Source organism: Anomalospiza imberbis, chromosome 2, assembly GCF_031753505.1.
Source record: "Anomalospiza imberbis isolate Cuckoo-Finch-1a 21T00152 chromosome 2, ASM3175350v1, whole genome shotgun sequence".
NCBI classification, from domain to species: Eukaryota; Metazoa; Chordata; class Aves; order Passeriformes; family Viduidae; genus Anomalospiza; species Anomalospiza imberbis.
This window is the reverse complement of record NC_089682.1, coordinates 77,583,252-77,602,469: the sequence shown is the minus strand read 5'-3', so window position 1 is coordinate 77,602,469 and position 19,218 is coordinate 77,583,252. Positions and strand designations below refer to the sequence as shown.

At 45.6% G+C, this 19,218-nt stretch overlaps 1 protein-coding gene across 1 annotated transcript; it reads left to right on the top strand.

Moving 5' to 3' along the window:
- The first annotated feature begins 67 nt into the window (after positions 1-67).
- On the top strand, positions 68-18,802 carry WDR3 (WD repeat domain 3). Its single transcript, XM_068181891.1, has 26 exons — positions 68-239; positions 1,600-1,809; positions 2,207-2,325; positions 3,230-3,308; positions 3,641-3,736; positions 4,206-4,319; positions 5,272-5,373; positions 5,496-5,593; positions 6,534-6,629; positions 6,928-7,158; positions 7,928-8,021; positions 8,356-8,457; positions 9,138-9,223; positions 9,637-9,772; positions 10,478-10,534; positions 11,221-11,321; positions 11,465-11,576; positions 11,691-11,825; positions 13,111-13,161; positions 13,373-13,438; positions 14,205-14,297; positions 14,857-14,904; positions 16,335-16,378; positions 16,870-16,998; positions 17,494-17,587; positions 18,224-18,802. The coding sequence occupies exons 1-26, from the start codon at positions 69-71 to the stop codon at positions 18,377-18,379; spliced, it is 2,820 nt and encodes a 939-aa protein (XP_068037992.1). The 5' UTR covers position 68; the 3' UTR covers positions 18,380-18,802.
- Positions 18,803-19,218: the final 416 nt, after the last annotated feature.

Below are 19,218 nucleotides of genomic sequence, written 5' to 3'. Positions count from 1 at the left end.
TCCCGCATTCCCGCGCCGTCCTTCTCCCGCATTCCCGCGCCGTCCTTCTCCCGCATTCCCGCGCCGCCATGGGCCTGACGCGGCAGTACCTGCGCTACGAGCCCGCCGCGCTCTTCGGGCTGGTGGCCAGCGCCAGGGCCGGCGTAGCCTTCGTGGCGCTGCGCGGCGAGCGGGGCCGCTACGTGGCCGTGCCGGCTTGCGAGCACGTGTTCGTGTGGGACACAAGGAAAGGAGAGAAGGTGAGACCCGGGATGCGGGGCATGGCTGGGCTGGTCTGTGGCGGGGCAGGGCTGGGGTGCAGCGTGAGGGGCTTTTAGGCCGCCTGAAGCGAAGCGATTTGTGTTACTGGGTGGCGTTTGGAAGGAAGCGACACACGCACAGCATCCCCGCCTCTTGGGAGGGGTGAGCACAGCGTGAGGTTAGGTTATGCAGTGACTGTGCAGCTCTGGCTGCCTCCTGGCCCCAAGTGCTGGTGGCTTCCAGTTCTCCAAGCTGGTCACTGGACAAAAAGGATTCTGCATCGTGTTACCTTTTGAGTAGTCCAAAATATACTGCAGTCTTGGGTGCTTACAAGAAAGTCTTGCTAGTTACAAGAAGATAATTGGTTATTTCTGCTTAAGGGATTTATAAGGGTTGCATCTGTTGAAATCCAACAGATATCACCAGCACACACAGAACTGGAGGAGGCTGTGGATGATTTGGATAATGCATATCTGGAATGCAGCAACTCTCACCTTTGTTTTCTTTTGGTAGTAACTTGTAGCCATCAGTTGTTACAGGAACTGGTGGTCCTGCTGCTCTGCTCTTACTGTGAGAGTAATTTATTTTATCTCGACTTGGTCTTAAATGAATGTCACTGTGGATCCCTGTGAGATTTGCTTCAGGACCTCAGTTGTGGAAGAGTAATTCCTGTCACAGTAACTGGAAAGCTGCTCCTGGTTTAGCTGGTCGTTTGAATGTTCTTGGACAATTCAGGCATGTCATAGAGTTTGTGTTTTGGCTGTGGAACTGGGCATCCCATGTAAAAGTTGTATCCCATGGAAGGTTGTGAACTGTAACTTTGAGGACTTTGCCACACACTGTCTCCTGTGAAATTCAGAAATCAGTATAAGTACTGCTGTCCACTACAGTCTGAAATCTGGTTTTGTTTCACAGCCTCTGGAGTGCTGACTGCTGGTATGTTGTTTTGGAGATGTTTTCATCATTCTCAAGTTCTTTTGCAGTCTGTGGAAGAGCTGCTCTGTCCTATACCTGAGTAAGGCCAGGAAAGAGAGGATGGTGTTGGGAAGAAACTTTCCAACTTTTACTCTCTTGCTCTCTGGTTCATAATATGTGGGGGCAGAAATTTCAGGTTCTGAGTTCCAGGACTTGTTCTGCACCAGTTTCCTGAGAAATTGCTTCCCTTTTAGCTGCTGTTTGCCTTAGAAAATGGGGTTATAATGATACTATATTTGGTGGAGAAAGTTGAAAAATGAACTTAAGTGGCAGAAGTGCTCAGTTGGAAATTCAGGAGAATAGTAGACTATATTCTCTGCAGGTATCTGACTCTGACATGTCATTTATCAACATTATACATGTTTTGTCTCCTAAAAATTGCAGGTTCTCATCCTTAAGGGTCTCAAGCAGCAAGTCAGTTGCCTCTGCCCCTCTCCAGATGGGTTGCACCTGGCTGTTGGGTATGAAGATGGAGCAATCCGTGTCTTCAACCTCCTAAGTGGAGAATCAACTATCACTTTCAATGGGCACAGGGCTGCAGTTACAGCCCTACAGTACGACCACCTGGGTGGCAGGCTGGTGTCTGGCTCAAAGGTGAGGCTTTGTTATCTGGAGCATGATCCTTTCACAGAGATGCTCCATGGGGAAGGCTGACCTGCACTGAAATGTTCAGTATTTTAAGTGTGGCCTCTGCCCATAGCCAGAGGACGGCAGGGCTGGGGGAGCAGCAGGGACTGCAGGCAGGAGTAGGGCTCTGGTAGAGCTGTTAAAGTGAAGAATCTTGTGAGATCGGGAATAGCAAATTTTCTCAGGCTGGGACAATGGTACATTTATCAGTCTGACTGCACCTCTGGGGAAGCAGTGTCACTTGCATTAATCATCCTTGTGATTCAGAGTGAGAAAGTGTGCTCTCAGGTAATCTTTTCAGTCTCATGGCAGAAGTTTTGCAGAGACAAGGACCAGTGCCATGGAGACACTCTCTCTGTTCCAGGATACAGAAGTCATCGTGTGGGATGTCATCAATGAGAGTGGCCTGTACCGGCTGAGGGGACACAAGGATGTCATCACTCAAGTCCTTTTCTTGAAGGAGAAGAACTTGTTGGTCACTTGGTGAGTTAGACTAAGAGAAACTGTTGATCAGGAAAGCAGGCATGGTTGTACTTGCAATTTAGACATCCTGTAAGCTACAGCCATTTGTATTTTTCTTGTCTTGTGGTATCTCAGACCCACCAGCATCTTTGAATATAATTTTGTCACATCCACATATTTAAGTCTGGTAAATCCAAGTTTTAGAGCAATACTGAAAAAAGTTTTTGGAAAAGAGTTTTACTTGTTGGTAAATCCATCGACTTAAAATTATTGTAACACAGAATTGTGATAACATGTTCATTATGTATGTAACAGTTTTTGGGGATTATTTTGTTTATCTTGAAGAATTAAGCAGACTTACCTTCTGTATGTACAATTCATACAGCAGTGTGACAGAAAAACTGCTTTCTTATAACTGTAAATACACCAATTAATTACAAGATGATAGGGGTTTTTTTGGCTGATTTAAAGTTATTCAACTAAATGAACTGCAAATTGTCTGCATCCCTTTAATAATAAATAGTTATCAGGAGATACTCTTGCTGAAATATCAGTCACTAATTTTTTTACTTTTTAATATGCCATTTACTAGCTTAATAGAAAAGTGCATGCAATCAGTTCAGTTTAAAAGTAAAACAACTTTTCCTTTTTTTCAGATGGAAAAAGTAGTATTTTTTTGGTTTGGTAGATGATACCCATTTCTTGATGCAATTTCAAATATTTGCAGGTCAGCTTCAGTGACTTGACAAATATCTTTTTGCAGAATGGCTGTGCCTTTTTTGTTTGGCTTGCAAAATTCAGTGTTTGAGGAGCTGCTCTGTGATACGTTCTGACATATTTTAGATTTTTTTGTATTTCTACCACTTAAAAAAACGTTGAGCTCTGGAGTCTTTTCTCATGTCCGAGTTTTTCTTCTTTGTTCCAGTGCCAAGGACACACTGGTGAAATGGTGGGATCTGGACACCCAGCACTGCTTCAAAACTGTGGTTGGACACCGAGCTGAGGTAAAAAGAGGATGTGTGGAAGTGTTGGGCTGGAGGAACTTGGAATGTCATGGCTCACTCTAGGCTTTCCTTGCTTTCAGGAGTTGTAAGCTGGCACCATCATACATTTTACTTTCTTTAGGCTTTAGGAGTGAGCAAATGAGAAACTTCCAAACATTGCAAGAGCTGTCATCACATGCATTGGGTGACAATTTCCATGCACATGTCCCCAGAGGAGGTCCCAGCTAGATCTATTCTCTATTTGGCTGATGTTTAACTAGGTCATTTAAAGATGCTGTGCTTTTTTAATGATAGTTAAAGGAGTCAATTCCTCACATTGTGCCTCTGGACAGGTCTGGGGGATGGCTTTGCTGTCCAAAGAGAAGCGTCTGATCACCGGGAGCGCTGACAGTGAGCTGAGGGTCTGGGATCTCACGTACATCCAGGAGGTAAGACATTCCTTCTGTAACCCCTCAGCCCCCCTGTCCAGCTGCTTGTCTTTGAACTGAGAAGGAACTGTAACATGTTCAAATCTAATGGATGTTCTGGGAAACAGTCAAAGCAATGTCTTTGCTATCTGAGCGGTCCACGAGTTACTCATGGGATGGGCTTTGCTGTTTCCTGTGTTTTGTGCTTTCAAGTGAAGCTGTGAGCACTTCCAGAATGAGATTTCCACAGTGTGTCAGATCTTCCTGCCTTCTGACTTAGAGCTGAGGAAGACAGCCTTGTGGGTGGATGATAGTCATGGGGGCACATGGAGTGCTTGGTGCCTACAGGAATTCTGTAGGACACTCCTGTGTACAACTGTATCCAGTTGCATCTCCAGGGAAATTAAGTGTGAGCCAGAAACCACAATACTATAGCTCTTGTGGTTTAAGGTACTCCTTTTGTTGTTTTGGTTTTTTTCCCTGTGAGCAGGGAAAAGATCCTGATGAACCAGAATCCAAGAAAAGCAAAGGGTCTTCTTCACCTGGAGCAGAAGAAAACAATGAAGAAGATGAGACCTTAGAGGTGGATGAGCATCCTGAGGAAGTAAGATCAGTTTTCTGTACTGTCTCTGAGCTGGTGTATCTAACTCCATTTGCATGGTTTATATCCTTAGTGTCATATTTAGCCTGTTTGGGAAAATGTGATAATTCTTGTCTTGTTCCATAACAACTTCCTCAGCAGCAGTTGCTGCGTCATCTACTTGCAAAACATCAGCAGAAGTATGTGTGCCAAAACACCTACAGATTTATTCTTCGCTGACAGTTTTTCTTTCCTTTCTATTTGGGAAGGACTAGCAAATGTACAAATCTAAAAAGTGCTAATAGAACTCTTTCATCAAACATCACAGAAATAAAATAGTTCCTTGCTGGTTTGCAGCTGCTGAGTTCAGTATGGATGCTCAGCTTTGCAGAAACTGAGAGGTTAGAGTTGCGCTGTGATTAAATATGGTGTGAGATTGGATTGCAGAAAGCCATTCCCACTTGTGCTGCTGCTGGAGACTTTACTGAATCTTTCTGGTAGAACTTTATGGGGTACTGCTCAGATCTCAGGCTGCTTGTAGTTGTGGTAGATACCTGCCTTTGTTACTTAATTTTCCAGCTTCCTCTCCAGAGGATTTCTTTCCCTTCAATGCCCTGTTTAAGAGTCTCTGTTCTCAGCTTCTCTGCCTCTTTTGACTGTGCTCTGCTGCCTCTGTAGCATAAAAAATCAGCTCTGTGTCTTAAATGGCTATGGTTTGCCAATAAAACTAAGTTATTCTTCCACTGAGACTGCCAATGATTATTTTTAGCTGAAATGCAACAAAACACCAGGAGATAAGCTTGTAGCTCACACAGATGCTTGTTTTGTCCCTTTATTATCCTTACTAGCTGTTCTGCCAGGACCCTTTTGGTTCATTTTCCCCTCTCCTTGACTTTTCTTGTCAGGAGGTTTCTTGAGTTTGCTTGAAAAGATCATTTGACCTTTCAGACCCAAGTTTGTTCCTCTTTCCCTGTAGCGCATTGTTAAGTGCAGTAAAGTTGGATCCATCATGAGGGAAGGGAGAGACCGAGTGGTGACTCTTGGCACAGACCGGATGGGCAAGTTTTTGGCCTGCCATGTGAGTAATGTGGGGCTCTGCTACTGTAGAGCTGTAGAGGAGGCTGGTAGAGACCTTGTGTACTTTCTGTAAGGGGCAGCCAGGGCTTTGCAAACCTTTGAATTTGTCTACTCTGACTCTAGGGAACAGATGCTGTTCTGGAAGTGTTCTCTGTCCTTTCTGAAGAGGAAATCCAAAAGAAATTGGAAAAGAAATTGAAGAAAGCAAGGAAAAAAGCTAAGTAAGTAATTTCTTGGATGCTGAAGGCTCCAGAAGGCTCTAGAAAAGCTCTTCAGTAGCATTATACAGTGGTTGAACTCCAAGCTTCTGGCCATTCTCTTTATGCTAGCTGTTTTATTTTTGGGGTTGATCTTTCTGTGAATCCTTGATACTTGTCTGAGCAGCACTGCTCCCAGAGACTAAGGAAACACCTTTCTTTCTGAGTCTTCCCTCTGAAAAAAAAAAGCTAAAGTGTGCAAAGAAATTGATATAAAATGGGTTTTTCAAAGCTGCTCAGCTCTACCTGAGATTGGTATTTATACTGCTTGGTGCATCAAAATAAAGTCTTGGTAGGCAATGCAGGAATGAGATTTTCATCTGAGAAGTCACAGAGAATCTGATACTTCATTTCCTGTTTTACAGCAGGCAGAGATCCAGGTGAGAGTTCTCTTAATGGCTACTCTGTGTTAAGTGTCTCTGTGTATCCTGGCACTTAACAGGTGCCTCAGAACAGCCCTTAGGCAGAGGTCTGGCTCCAGGGTAGAAACTAAAGCACAGGGCATCTGGGCAAATCTGCAAATCTGGGCATCTGCAAATCTGGAAATGCATTTGGCAATGGCTTAGAGCTTTTGGTGAGTGATAGGAGATGAGCCAGAAGCTGGTCTTGCTCTCAAATACAGCTTCTGTTCCCTGTTCTGTATCCATCTTTGTAATGTGCCTTGTGTTTTGGCTCCAGAGGAGGAGGTTTTTTTAGGACTGTTTGTGTCTTTAGTAGTCTGCATACTGGCATGAACTTCGCTGTCCACCCTTCACTGTCCCTATTCTTAAATGTGGTTAGCACTGCTGGATAAGAGGGAAGTTGTTTTCAGCAGGCTAAGTGGTTTCCTTACGTTTTCTGTGTTGCTATGTTTGTGTTGGCTGTGCGGGTCATTTGACTCTCCTCCCTTATCTGACATTTCCAGACAGAACTCTGAAGAGGAGCCTGAAAGGAGTGTGGAGCTGAGCCTGCAGGAAGAGATTCAGCGGGTCACTAATCTCAAAGCTTCTTCTAAAATCAAGTGAGTGGAAAGCCTTTTATAGTCTGATGAGTGGTTATGCAGCTACCTGGGGAGAGCTCTGCATGGCTTAGTGCAGGCAGAGGTGGAAGAAGTTTCCCCCTCAACATATGTTTAGCTTAGAGCTGGGGAGAGGCCTGCCACGATTTCCAGTCCATGCACCTCTGTGGCTCTGTGTGCACTTGCTTGTTGGATGTGCTCTGTCTATATTCCTCTGTCTCAGTTGTTCTTGATAATTGATCCCTCCAACACTTTGTCTTATTACCCCTGTGTACAGCTCTGATTTTATCTAATCAAACAGGTCATTTGACTTGATTCTCTCTCCAAAAGGAGAGCTGAAGATGGTACTGCTGCTCCAGAACAATATCATTGAATTGTACAACCTGGACCTGTCAGCACAAGTGCCCCAGGCTGTCCGTGTGTCCAGGATAACCATTGGAGGCCACCGCAGTGATGTCAGGACATTGGCTTTTAGCTCTGACAACATTGCCATTCTCTCAGCAGCTGCAGAGTCTGTGAAGATTTGGAACAGGTACGCAGTCTGGTTGTGTCAGTCTCCCAGAATTGAGGGATGCTGTGTTAAGAAAGGCAGTGATAAGAAAGAGGGGACAGTGCAAAGAGATAAAGCAGCAAATGAAGTAAAGGAAGCAAATAGAAAATTATTTTTCTTTTTTCCTTATTAGGGAAACTGAGAAACTATAGATCTAAAATTTCAACAGAAGGTCTAAACACAAAGGTCATACATAGCAGTTGGGTATAGACAATTTTGTTACGAGTTTTTTTCTGTTTTTTCATTTTTAGTAAGAAGTATTAACTGTTATCATAAATAAGCCTGTTCTTTAGGGAACATGTGGGTTTCTTGACATTTTATCTGAAGGATCTAGTATTAGACTGAGCAGGCTACTGCATTGATCTAGAGTGTTGTGTGTTGATGTAGAGTGCTGTTCCAGCATTTCTTGAGTGGTGTTGATTTCAAGCTCAGTTTCCTCTGAGTACACTGTCTTACACTCTGTCCTTTCCTGAAATGCTGTTTAAAATTAGGAGCTCTTTTCTTGCTCACAACAGCAATAGGTCATGATGGTGGACATGTGGTGTGTTTTTATGGGAACATAGTGGCATGTTTTTATGGGAAACTTTGTTAGCAGTAGTGCTGGGTGGTGTTTGTGTCAGTAGGATGGTGGTGGCTTATCTTCTGACCCCAGCTGAAAGACAGCTGTGGTTAGAAGCCACACTGGAGCATGTCTCACTGAGCAGGCCAGATTGTGTGTGATAAGAGGTTTTGGGCTCTGCTTCGTCCACAGGTCGACCTTGCAGTGCATCCGGACAATGGAGTGTGAGTACGCACTCTGCTCGCTGTTTGTCCCCGGAGATCGGCAGGTCATCATTGGGACTAAGGTAAGGAGTGGCCCTCTGACTCCAGACTGCCCAGGTCTGGGAATGTGTTAGGAAAATGTCACTAAGGCAGCCTCACAGAAAATGCATTGCCTCTCCTGATCTGGAGCACTGCTGTGTTCCAGAGTCGTTACAGAACTCTTGTGGCTTGAGGTGGAAAGCAGAGTAAAGCTTTGGGAAGGCCCTGATGGAGACCAGGAGTTTGGCCATCTGTGTGTAACAGCCACCTAATGAAGCTGGCTGCTGGGGGCATGGGTGGCAGGGAGGTCTTCTGCCAGGAGCTATCATGAGTTGTGAGCAGAGGCTGATTCTTCCTCTGTGATGTCTTTCTCCCCAGACAGGGAAGCTGCAGCTGTATGACCTGGCTTCTGGCAGTCTGATAGAGACACTTGATGCTCATGATGGGGCAGTGTGGTCTATTGCTCTTTCACCAGACCAGGTAACTCAGCCACCCTTAAAAGTATCATCTGCACATCTTTTCATGTAATTCCTTCCTAAAGTGCTGTGTTTGCACCATGGAATTTGTTTTGCACTGCATGCTTTTTTCCATGGAAGCATGGAGCCCCCTCATCCTCAGAGGTGGAGGATGCAGCTGATAGTGTCTAATAACTTTCTAGTGGAATCAAAACTATAGCAAGAAATAATCTGCCTGAAATTCATCCACCCTACAGATGAAAACCTATGGGATAGATTTTACCCTTCTTCTTAATGTAAAATGTTGAACTGCTGTTCCTTTAGAAGGCTCTGTTGCAGGGTGGTGGTCAGTTGTGTGTTATCCAGTAACAGTGAGAGTCTCAAGCTGCTCACAATTCAAAAGCATATTGTTAGCTGCAGCTGAGATGACTGCTTTCCATCCCAAAGTTTCAGTCCAGGTTTTGTTTTACATTTGGGGCTCTTCATCTTAAGACCTTCAAAAGCTAGAGCTTTTGAAATTGTTGTTGCTCAGCCAATGTGTGCTCCAACCAGAGCAAGTGCTCCTGGTGGTATCCACTTAATCATTAATGGTGTAGGAACATGGGCTATTTCAAAAACCTCCTCTGTGTTGGCAGTTCCTTGCTGTAGACTTTCTCTGGGTGATAGGAACTAGTTTCACAGCAACTTTCTTGTTTTCCCTTACAGCATGGCTTTGTAACAGGAGGTGCTGATAAATGTGTCAAGTTCTGGGAGTTTGAGCTTGTGAAGGATGAGAGCAGTGTTCAGAAAAGGTGAGAAGATAAACCTTGTGTTTTTGTCATTGATAGGTGCTTTGGCCTTTGCTGTGCACAGCAAGAACTGCCCATGCCATCTGTATGGAACACATGGAGGAGAGTGTGAGCTCAGTGCAGTTTTGTGGAGACCTAGCTTAGCTGGAGGAGGGCACTTGCCTCATTCTGATCCCTTTTTGTGTGTGTGAGTTTAGTGTCTATTAGACTGGGCCTGCAGATCATTACCATAAATGTAGCAGTGAAGTTCATCAGCCATCAGAGCCTGCTTATTTCCAGTCCTGTCATAGTGAGGAATGAGGTGCTGCATGTTAGAATTCACTTGCTTTCCCAGGGTGCAATGTGGGACTTGTATCCATTTCTCTTCCTAGTTTGTTTGCTTGGGCTAACAGTTGTTTTTATCCTCTTGTTGCCAGGCTTTCCATGAAGCACATCCGCATTTTACAGCTGGATGAAGATGTGCTCTGTGTGCGGTACAGCCCCAGCCAGAAGCTGCTGGCTGTGTCCTTACTGGATTGCACTGTGAAGGTTTTCTACGTTGACACACTCAAGGTGTGTGACCAAACGGGCTATGAGGCTGTGCAGGAGGGATGTAACTGTAGCCTGCAAGATCAGGAATAAAAAGTTTCTGCTTTATGTGGAACATGCATCCTCCTTCAGGGGCCTGTTTGCTGGCAAACCTGGCAGAACCATGGTTGTTCCACACTGGGAACTGGAAGATCCATTTTTCATTTAAAAAGTGTTCTGAGCCAGCAGGTGGCAAGGTTCATTCTAAACCCTGCAGATGTGGTGGTACTCCAGATCTGTCAGGCACTGTGAAGTTGGGGATGAATGTGTCTCACGTGGCATTAAATAAGGCATGGCAGAGGCAAAGCCTGTGGGAGGAGAACCTTCCTTGTGAGCAGTGTGTGCTGGATTTGTGAGCTGTGTATTAGCATGTGAATGTTATGGAGTGACACAAGACAGATTGGTGCTGACAGTTATTTGGAGAGAAACAGAAATGAACTCCAGTGACAGTGGTGATTGCTCTCTAGCTAACTCTGGTGCCAAACAGAGCTAGTTCAGCTTGCTTGGCTGCTTCCACCGTCTTCTCAGTTCTGCCCTCATGACTCTGCTGCTAGCAGTGTTCAGGGCAAGAGTGAAAGTGGGGCAGTGCTAGAAAAACAGCTCCTGAGGCAGAGCAGAAGTAGCCTGGAGCTTGAGACTTGCACACCTCTACCCAGCATGCCTAACTGAGTCATCTTTCTTCTGCTTCAGTTTTTCCTTTCTCTCTATGGACACAAGCTGCCAGTGCTGTGTATGGACATCTGCTATGTAAGTATCATTAGGGGTGTGTAACTTGGGACTGTGGTGATATGGATGAGTGTGAGAGCCTTTGCTGGCATCAAGGCCTCTAGGATAATGCTTGCTTGTCACCTCCTTGCTCTTGACTTAGCAGTTTCTGGGTGGGACACAGCAAGCCCCTTCTTGTTCTGCAGTCCTGTGCTCATTGGAAGGGGTATCAGAGTTGGGGTCATGACAGAACTGACCCTGGGGCATTTTGTGAGTGAGTGGAAATCAAAATGCTGTGAATGGTCCCTTATACTCATTCTAGCAGGTACAGCCTGCTTTCTGCTTAAGTTATTGTGTGAGAGGAGCCTGAATTGTTAGTGGGAGCAGAGGGCAGGTGCTGAGAGGAAGCAGCCTCTTTGTGCCTCTTCATTCTGGGGCTGCATCTTGCTCTGAGGTATCTTTGGAATGAGGCTCTTTGAAAACCAAGAAGAATGTCAGGATATAACCAAATACCTGCAGAGGGTCAGAGGAGGGCCAGAGTGCTGTCAGTGGGCTGTGCCAGTACCAGAGCGTGGGCCACTGGGGAGGAGGTGGAGGGATCAGGAGGCCACATTTCAGGAGCCAGGTGTCTGCCTACTCAGCAGTGCAGAATCACTGGGGCACCAGCAGTTCCTCATGGGATTGCCAGCCAGCTCCCCACACCCTCCTCTCTCTTTGTTGCTCTCTAGGATGGGACTCTAATTGCAACCGGCTCTGCTGACAGGAATGTGAAGATCTGGGGCTTGGATTTTGGTGACTGTCACCGTTCTCTCTTTGCCCATGATGACAGGTTAGTAAAATCCTACACCATCTTTGAACTGTGGGCTTGTCTCAAGAGTTGTGATCCAGTAATAATCCTTTTATCCAGCATAGAGCAGGGGGAGTTCTGCAGTGTTCCCCAAGTGGGTAAATTTGAGCCTTTTTCTCTTCCAGTGTGATGTATCTGCAGTTTGTGCCCAAATCCCATCTCTTCTTCACGGCTGGGAAGGACAGCAAGATTAAGCAGTGGGATGCAGATAAATTTGAACATATCCAGACACTGGAGGTAGAAAATTTTGGAGTCTGTTGAAAGGAAGCATTATCCCTGCATGAGCAGGATTTTCCTCAGGGGTGGAAATTGGGTGATGTTAATGTCATAGCTCTTCTGTCATCTATGCAGGGGCATCACCAGGAGGTTTGGTGTTTGGCTCTCAGTCCCAATGGAGACTATGTGGTGTCAGCGTCCCATGACAAGTCCTTGCGCCTCTGGGAAAGGACGAGGGAGCCACTGATTTTGGAGGAAGAGAGGGAGATGGTGAGAGTTGCGTCTTTACTACCAAAACCAACTTCCAGACCTTTTTTGTTTGTTGGTCTTTAGTGTCTTTCTACGGGTCTGTTGCTTACAGTCTTTGACATTCTCTCGTGTGCTTTTCAGCACAAGTGTGTTTGGGAGGCAGTTCAGCAGGTGGCTCATGTGGAGGGGTGGAGAGCACTGCTCCTGTTAAATGCAGTTTGTCCCTTTTCCAACTGTGAGAGGTCCATTCTGTCTCAGTAGCAGGCTCCAGAGCTGGAAGAAGCCCCTTCTATTCCATTTGAGCATGTATTGGGAGCAATCATAGATCAGAAAGACTTCAATAGGAAGGAAAGTCTGGAGGTCTCTAGTCCAACCCCTTGCTCACTGCAGGATTATCTTAAAGCTATATCAGATTGCTTAGAGACTTGCCTTCGTACACTGACATCTCCAAGGAAATAGATTTTCCAGTCTGTCTGAGCACCTGTTCCAGTACTGAGCCACAATTGGGGTTGGCCGATGTGTTTGTTTCATGTATCCAATCCAAGAGGTTCCCTTGGAACAATTTGTAACTCTTTATCTTTTAGCTGGACCCCTCAGAGAAACCTGTTTCTGTCACCCCTTCCTAAGGCAGTTCTCAAACCATGGTGGGGGGGTGGGGGGAGGAGGCAGAAATGCAGAAGCAGGAGTGGATGAGAAACCTGCAATAGATGTTTGGAGTTTTTTTATGCCAGCCTGTTTGCAAGAGCCAACCCACACACTGTACCTTGATGCCCTGTGTTTGGTAAAAGGAGAGACAGAGATAGCTCTTTTCCAGATTCCAGAAAAGTTTGTTTTGGGTCAAGTTTGAATAGCAAGGTGGGCATGAATACATGTGTAGTGAGCTATGCATAACATAATTAGTGCCCTTTCATGTGAGAGATGGCAGACAAGAGACTTTCCTTTTGCAGCCCAGGACAACCCTGGGACTTTTCTATATTTGTTCCCTCTGTATTATGTGGCTGGTGAAAGGTATGGTGCTGAACTGTGGTGTCTGTCTCAGCTTGATGGAATCCTGGAGGGCTGTTCCTGCACCCAGAGCAGGGACCTGAATTTCTTTCTCTGTGGGAGATTCTAGAGTTCACTGTGGGGTTGAGATCAGGGACAAATGGGCATTTTGCCACTGCCATTGATGGACTCTGCTGATTGGTCCTGGTTTTGCAATGGGCTGCATGAAGCCCTCCAGTTGTCTTGCTCAAATAGTCTGGAAGGGACTTGCACCCTTGCCTTACTCACTGCTGTTAATATGTTGTGTTCTCATCCTCTGTAGCAACGAGAAGCTGAATATGAAGAGAGTGTGGCAAAGGAAGAACAGCCTGTGGTAAGTTGCACCATCTGAATGTGTGTCAGTCTGTACAAACTCTGGAAAAACTATTTCTGTAAGAGGCATGGAAGAAGTATCAGGGAGAAAGGAACATTTTCTTGCTTTGAGGTTGTGCAGGAGGGAAGGGGATGCTGAAGCTACGGCTGGTCCATGGTGCAGTTGGCTGTGGTGCTGTGGAAGGATGGAACTGCAGCTCTGTATTTTGTAGGTGGCTGGAGAGAGGCAAGGAGAGACAGGACTGGCAGGAAAGAAGACCATTGAAACCATCAAAGCGGTAAGGTGCTGTGGCTCTGCCAGCATGGCTTTGTGCCTTACCAGTCTCTCAAGGGGGATTCTCATGGGGTCATAGCATCAGTTTGAAGAGTAACCTGTGCTGTCACGTAAGGGCAGATTGCTCTTGCATGCAGAGGCAGTGTGTCCTGCTCAGAAGCCAACAGGGAGGGTTTTGACTTTGAAGAGTCACACATTCTTTCCTCCTGAGAGGAATGAGGTGTGAAGTTCCTGTAGCTGCAGCTGCCTGCCACATGTGGGACAGACAGAGCTGCTCTTACCCTCTGGGGTTTGCATCCCAAAGGAGAAAGAGGCAGCTGGGATGTTCTCAAGGCATTAGGCCTCTCCCTGAAGGGCTGTGCGGTCCGGTGAGCATCTGTGGAAGGTGGAAATATGTTGTGGTGCTTGACATGAGAGATGTGCTAGGAAGGTGTGGGGGTGGGTAATTCCATGGCTGCAGATTTCAACGGTTTGGTAATTTTCAGAGGAAATCCTTAATCTGAATAGTCAAAATGGCCTGACCCTGGCTCTGCTTGGGGTTGGTGGTCAAAGCAACAACTGAAGCTGCAGCAGAGAGCACTCAGGGCAGTGGGGGAATGTGGATGGTCTGTGACATCTTCAGGACATCACTTGTGTGTTCAGGCTAATGGAGTAGAGGTTATCAAGGAAGATGCCATGTGTCAGCACCTCTGCTTCCACCTCCATCTGTCCATCTGAGCTTTGTCCTGGCTTGTCTGGTGTCACTGATGTGCTGTTCTTGTGCTGCACAGGCTGAGAGGATCATGGAAGCTATTGAGCTGTACAGAGAAGAGACTGCAAAACTAAAGGAACACAATGCCATATGCAAAGCTGCAGGAAAAGAGGTAAAAGACTGAGTAATGTAAAAATTCCAAGGTGTGTTGGGCTTATCCTTCCAGCTCAGGTGAAAAGGCTTAGCATGAAGATAAAGTTAGGACAGCTGAAAACAGCAGACATTTGCTCAAATTGTTTGGAGAATTAAATGGCACTGTGCTCTGAAGCATAATTAAGGGTGTGTTCTTTCCCATGATCTTTATGCTTAAAGTCATAGCAGGATGTAAGTTTTGTCCATAGAAAAGCGTGCTGCTGCAGGTTCATCCTCAAGCCTCATCTTTGCCTTCATCTCAACACTCCCTGCTAAATAAGGGGCTGTCATAGAAGTGGGAAAAGTGACAAGAAGTGGAAGAAAATTCATCCATATTTTAGTTAGTCATATATGTCTGAGAATGAGGTTGTCTGATGGCTTCAAATGAGGCCTTCAGCAACATTCTGGGGAGGGTGGAGGTGTGGGAATTGCAGGAAGACACTCAATAAAAACTCACTTCTGCTCTGGGTAAAAGTTTGCTCTGAATATGCATTTATACACACACACCTGCCTCATTCTAACCCATTCTGTGTCTCCAGGTTCCCTTCCCTGTCAATCCCATTCTCCGTGCCTATGGAAATATTACAGTAAGTGGAATGCCCGGGCCACAGGCTGTAGTCCATTCTTACCTGGAGTGGGGCTGGTTGATTTGCTGGCTGAGCCAACGTGCTGGGTTGCTGTGCAGAAGGATTGCTTAGTTCAACTTTTTTGGCTTGTGCAAAGTGAACGTAATTTAGGGTTTTCATGTTGATGGTTTTTTGTTCATTTTGTTTTGGTTTTTTTTTTTTTGGTGGTTTTTTTTTTTTTTTTTTTTTTTTTTGTTTTTTTTTTTGTTAGTATCATACATGTGTGTTAAACAACCGTGATGGGAGCCATGACCTCATGATGTTCCTTATCATGAGCTAGGGGTTTACAGTCATCTCCAAGATACAGAAAAGCTAGTTCAAGCCTTTCCCAGGTTTATTTATGTGGTGTTGCTACAATTACTGTTTCTGTTCCTATTCCTGCAGAGTTTACATTGAGAAAATTCTGAATGGTAGTTTAATGCCCAGGATTGCAGGCTAGAGCTGGTGCCCTTATTCATTCATGTCATACTACTGCACAACAGTTTTCACTAAATTATGTGGGTTTTTGGCATGTTACAAAATACACACACAAGGATGCATGGATTTCAGTGATAAATAGAAATCCACTACTCTGAGTAGATTAATTTTTGTTTTCCTGGTTTATTCCAATGTGCACCCCCAAACTGTTTTTTAAGTACCCTTAGGAAGATCCTTGTTTTTTCACTGTCTCCTTTTCATGCAGTCATTCAATGGTTTGGGTTGGATGCGACCTTAAAGATCATCTGGTTCCAACCCCTCTGCTCTGGGCAGGGGCACCTCCCACTAGACCAGGCTGCTCAAAGGTGAATGTCAGAGCCAGATGGAACAGCCTTTGTCTTCCTTCTAATTACCTGTAACCACCTTGCAAGAGCCCTTTTAACCCTTCCTCCATGATTATAGACCTATTTAATTATAAGCTGGATACACTTAACAGAAGTGAATGAAATCTTATGACTTAGTAGTTAGAGGCACTTTTCCACTTCCCAGCTCTACTCTGGGGATCTTTTCCCATCTGCCAAATGCTTCCAGCAGATAAACAGGAGTAGTAGGAATTATGTCCTACTGATGAATTTGTATAAGGTTTTTTATATATAATTTGTTCTACCAAGCTTTTTGTCTAATTTGTAAAAGACTCATTGACATTAATTGAGATGACTTAGTTGGTTAAATATAAATTAGATTTTTCACAATATTCTTCACCAGTGTAGAGTATCCTGAGAAAGCTGAGGGAGAGCTTCTGAGAGTGGCAGCTGATTGAAGCTGAAGGGGTTTCCTCTTTGTTATATTCAGCTTGATGTGTCTGTGTCACAGGATGTGATGGTGTGCTTTTAACTGTGTGAAATGGACCTTAGGGCATGTTGGTCCTGGAATATTTCTTGTTAAGCAGGGCTGGTGTCTTTCCTCTGTTGCAGCCTTCTGCCTACGTGCTGGAAGTTTTCAAGAAGGTCAAGTCGAGGTGAGTCCCAAGAGCTTCATTGCTGAACCGATTTGTGACTGAGTGTTGGGTTTCTAGGCCCAGGACTGGCTGGGGTCTTTGAGTGGTCTCTCATGCAAGGGATGGGCAGTGCTAGAGAGTCTGGAGTCACTGTTCCCAGCAGCCTCTTTTGGAACATGCATGGAACTGGGGAATGGGAAGTGTTCCTTCCATGGGGGGTGTAGACTGAAGCTTCTGGATGTGGGTTGGCTGCTTGGAGATGTGCATGTATGTGGATAGCAGTTTGGGCATGCTGAGGAGGGAAGGCTGTGTGCCTGCTCCCTGTGCCACAAGATGTCTGGGCTGTGCAAATGCAGGACATCCGGTGCAGATGTGGGCAGTCATGGACCAGCTGTGAGAAATGCTCAGCACAGCTGAGTACCAGAACCCACCTATGTGGATGTGTTTCCTGCTCATCTGTAGCAGTGTAGTGGCTGAGACTAATGCTTGTGTCCCTTTGCTTTTTCCCTCAGTGAGCTGGAAGAGTCTCTCCTGGTGCTGCCTTTCTCCTATGTCCCTGACCTGCTCAGACTTTTCAATGAGTATATTCAGCAGGGCTCAGATGTTGAGCTTCTGTGCCGAGCTCTCCTCTTCCTGCTCAAGTGAGTCCTTTATCTGCCCAGACTTATCTGGGCTTTCTTCTGAGTCTCTGGGCCTGAAACTCTTGGGAAGCATCCTTGGGAATAAATGCTTGGTCTCTGCAGGAGGTGAGGAATCTCTGCAGCTCACAGTGAATGGTGTGTGGGAATGAACTGCTCGGATGCAGAGTGCTGACATGCCCAGATGGGGTTGCTGGTCCTGGTGGCCCAAGTCTCACTGGAATGAAAAGATTCCTCATCAAGTCTGATGCGGCACTGTTGGTGGCACAGAGTCACTGTAGAGCCTGTGTCCTCAGAAAGACCTTCCCCTGGAACCACTGTTAATCTTAAAAAAACAGCTTTTCCAGATAAATTTGTCCATGCCTGTCCATGTGCAGTGCTGGTCTGGGGAAGACTAATTAAAAAACCCCATATGTCCAGAACATACAGGGGCTCAGGAGAGGGCCTTTGTATGTTTCTAATAACAGTGCTGCAATACACTGCCTGCTTTGTTCCCAGGATACATTTTGGGCAGATCACAAGCAACCAGATGCTAGTGACAGTGATAGAAAATCTGAAGAAAACCACCATCTCCAGAGTCAGTGAGGCCCGGGTGAGTGTTGCACCCTCGCCTTTTCCAGGATGTAGAATAATGGGATGAGACAATGTTTGTGAGCATGAGTTGTCTGTGGTGTCCCGTGGGGAAGTTGGCTGGGGGTCTGAGCTCATTTAAACCATCCTCTTTTGCAAATAGGCTGCCTTGTTCTTATGTTCCTCCTCACGTGAGAATACCCCAGTGGTCACACTTATACTTGTGCTCCCTGCATCATTTGCACTTGGTTTTCTGATACATGTGCTTGGATCTCGGCTTGCTAGTTTCTAAATATGTAGGAGGTAAAGTAACTCCCTGCTTCTCTTGGGCTTTTCTTTGGGCTGCTACCTCAATGCACACTGTGCATTTTCCCAGAGGAAGCTTCAGGTGCCTGCCAGCAGCTTGTCTTTTAGAAAATATGGTGGATTATAGCTGCTCTTACGAGAGGACTGTGGGGAACTAAGTGCAGGACTTGCTGTTCTCCTGGTCAGATGAAGCTTACATTTAGTTTACATTTAAACTAACGTTGCTTTCATTAAATCTGTGGATTGTCTTGTTTTCATCATCTCTTATTAGAAGGGTGGCCAGTGCAGGACTCTCTTCGCCCTAACTAGCTTGGGATGTGCCTCACAGTGTGGTGCTGGTCTGTCTCTGCAGGATGTGCTGGGATTCAACATGGCAGGGCTCCAGTTCCTGAAGAGGGAGATTGAGGCCAAGGAGGAGGTGACATTTTTTGCTGATGCTACTGAACGTTTTGAGGAGAAGAAGAGAAAAAGGAAGAAGAAAGAAAAGATGGTTCTTGCACTGCTCTAGCATTTGTTGCCCAAGACCCAGAGCATCTGGATGGACTTATGTAGCCTCACTGCTGACCATGGAAGTGTTCTTGTGGCTGAACATCTGTGATGATGTCCCGTGGCTGGGACAAAGTCTGTCCCCTCCACATGTGGTATAACCCAGCATGTAAACCCAACTCAGAATGGTTGTCTCTGAGATGGACTCTCCCTAGTCTGCTGCAGATGGATGCCTTTGGACACTTCTGAGGTGGCTGTCAAAGGCACGTGCTCCTCCTCTAGAGGAATGCCTGTTAGAAGTGGAGTTGACTTATCCTGAGAGCAGCTCGTTCTGGCAGCATTGATTCGATGGAATCCAGCACACAGACTGCTGGTGAGACCATGCCTTTGTCCAGGATTAAAATCCTGGCAGGATTTTTTACTGACACCTGCTGGTGTCTTGTGGCCTGTGGAAAAAGCTCTGTGATTTCTGCTGAAGTGTGAGGACTTGAGCTACAGCCACTCACTCTTTAGTGGGACAGGGAGAAACATGGCTGCACTCTATTAAAGGCATATTTATATTTCCTTTGTGAGACAGTTTTGTTTATAGTGTTTTGTTTTGGTATTTCCTTTGTAAATCCTCAGTTGCCTTGGCCTCTGTGTCTGTTTTGAAAGGATTTTTTACAGAGAATAAAATCAGTGGGGGCAAATGAAAGCCCTGCCATCACAGATTCTATTTTTCTGGAGAGCTAGCAGACCAAGTGTGAGAAGCCTGGATTGTTTGCCTCTTACTTGCTCCAGGCTTTAGAAATTGCACTGATTTGTTGCAATGTTGTACTTGTCCTGTGTCAGATAAAATGATTTATTTTCACAGTGGGGGCA

What these genes read in the sequence shown, in the direction of transcription:
- WDR3 (XM_068181891.1), top strand. Translation starts at nt 69, where the DNA reads ATGGGCCTGACGCGGCAGTACCTGCGCTACGAGCCCGCCGCGCTCTTC. An exon ending in AAAGCAAGGAAAAAAGCTAA is followed by an intron (nt 5,594 to 6,533) that starts GTAAGTAATTTC and finishes TGACATTTCCAG; the next exon opens with ACAGAACTCTGAAGAGGAGC. An exon ending in AACATATCCAGACACTGGAG is followed by an intron (nt 11,577 to 11,690) that starts GTAGAAAATTTT and finishes TCATCTATGCAG; the next exon opens with GGGCATCACCAGGAGGTTTG.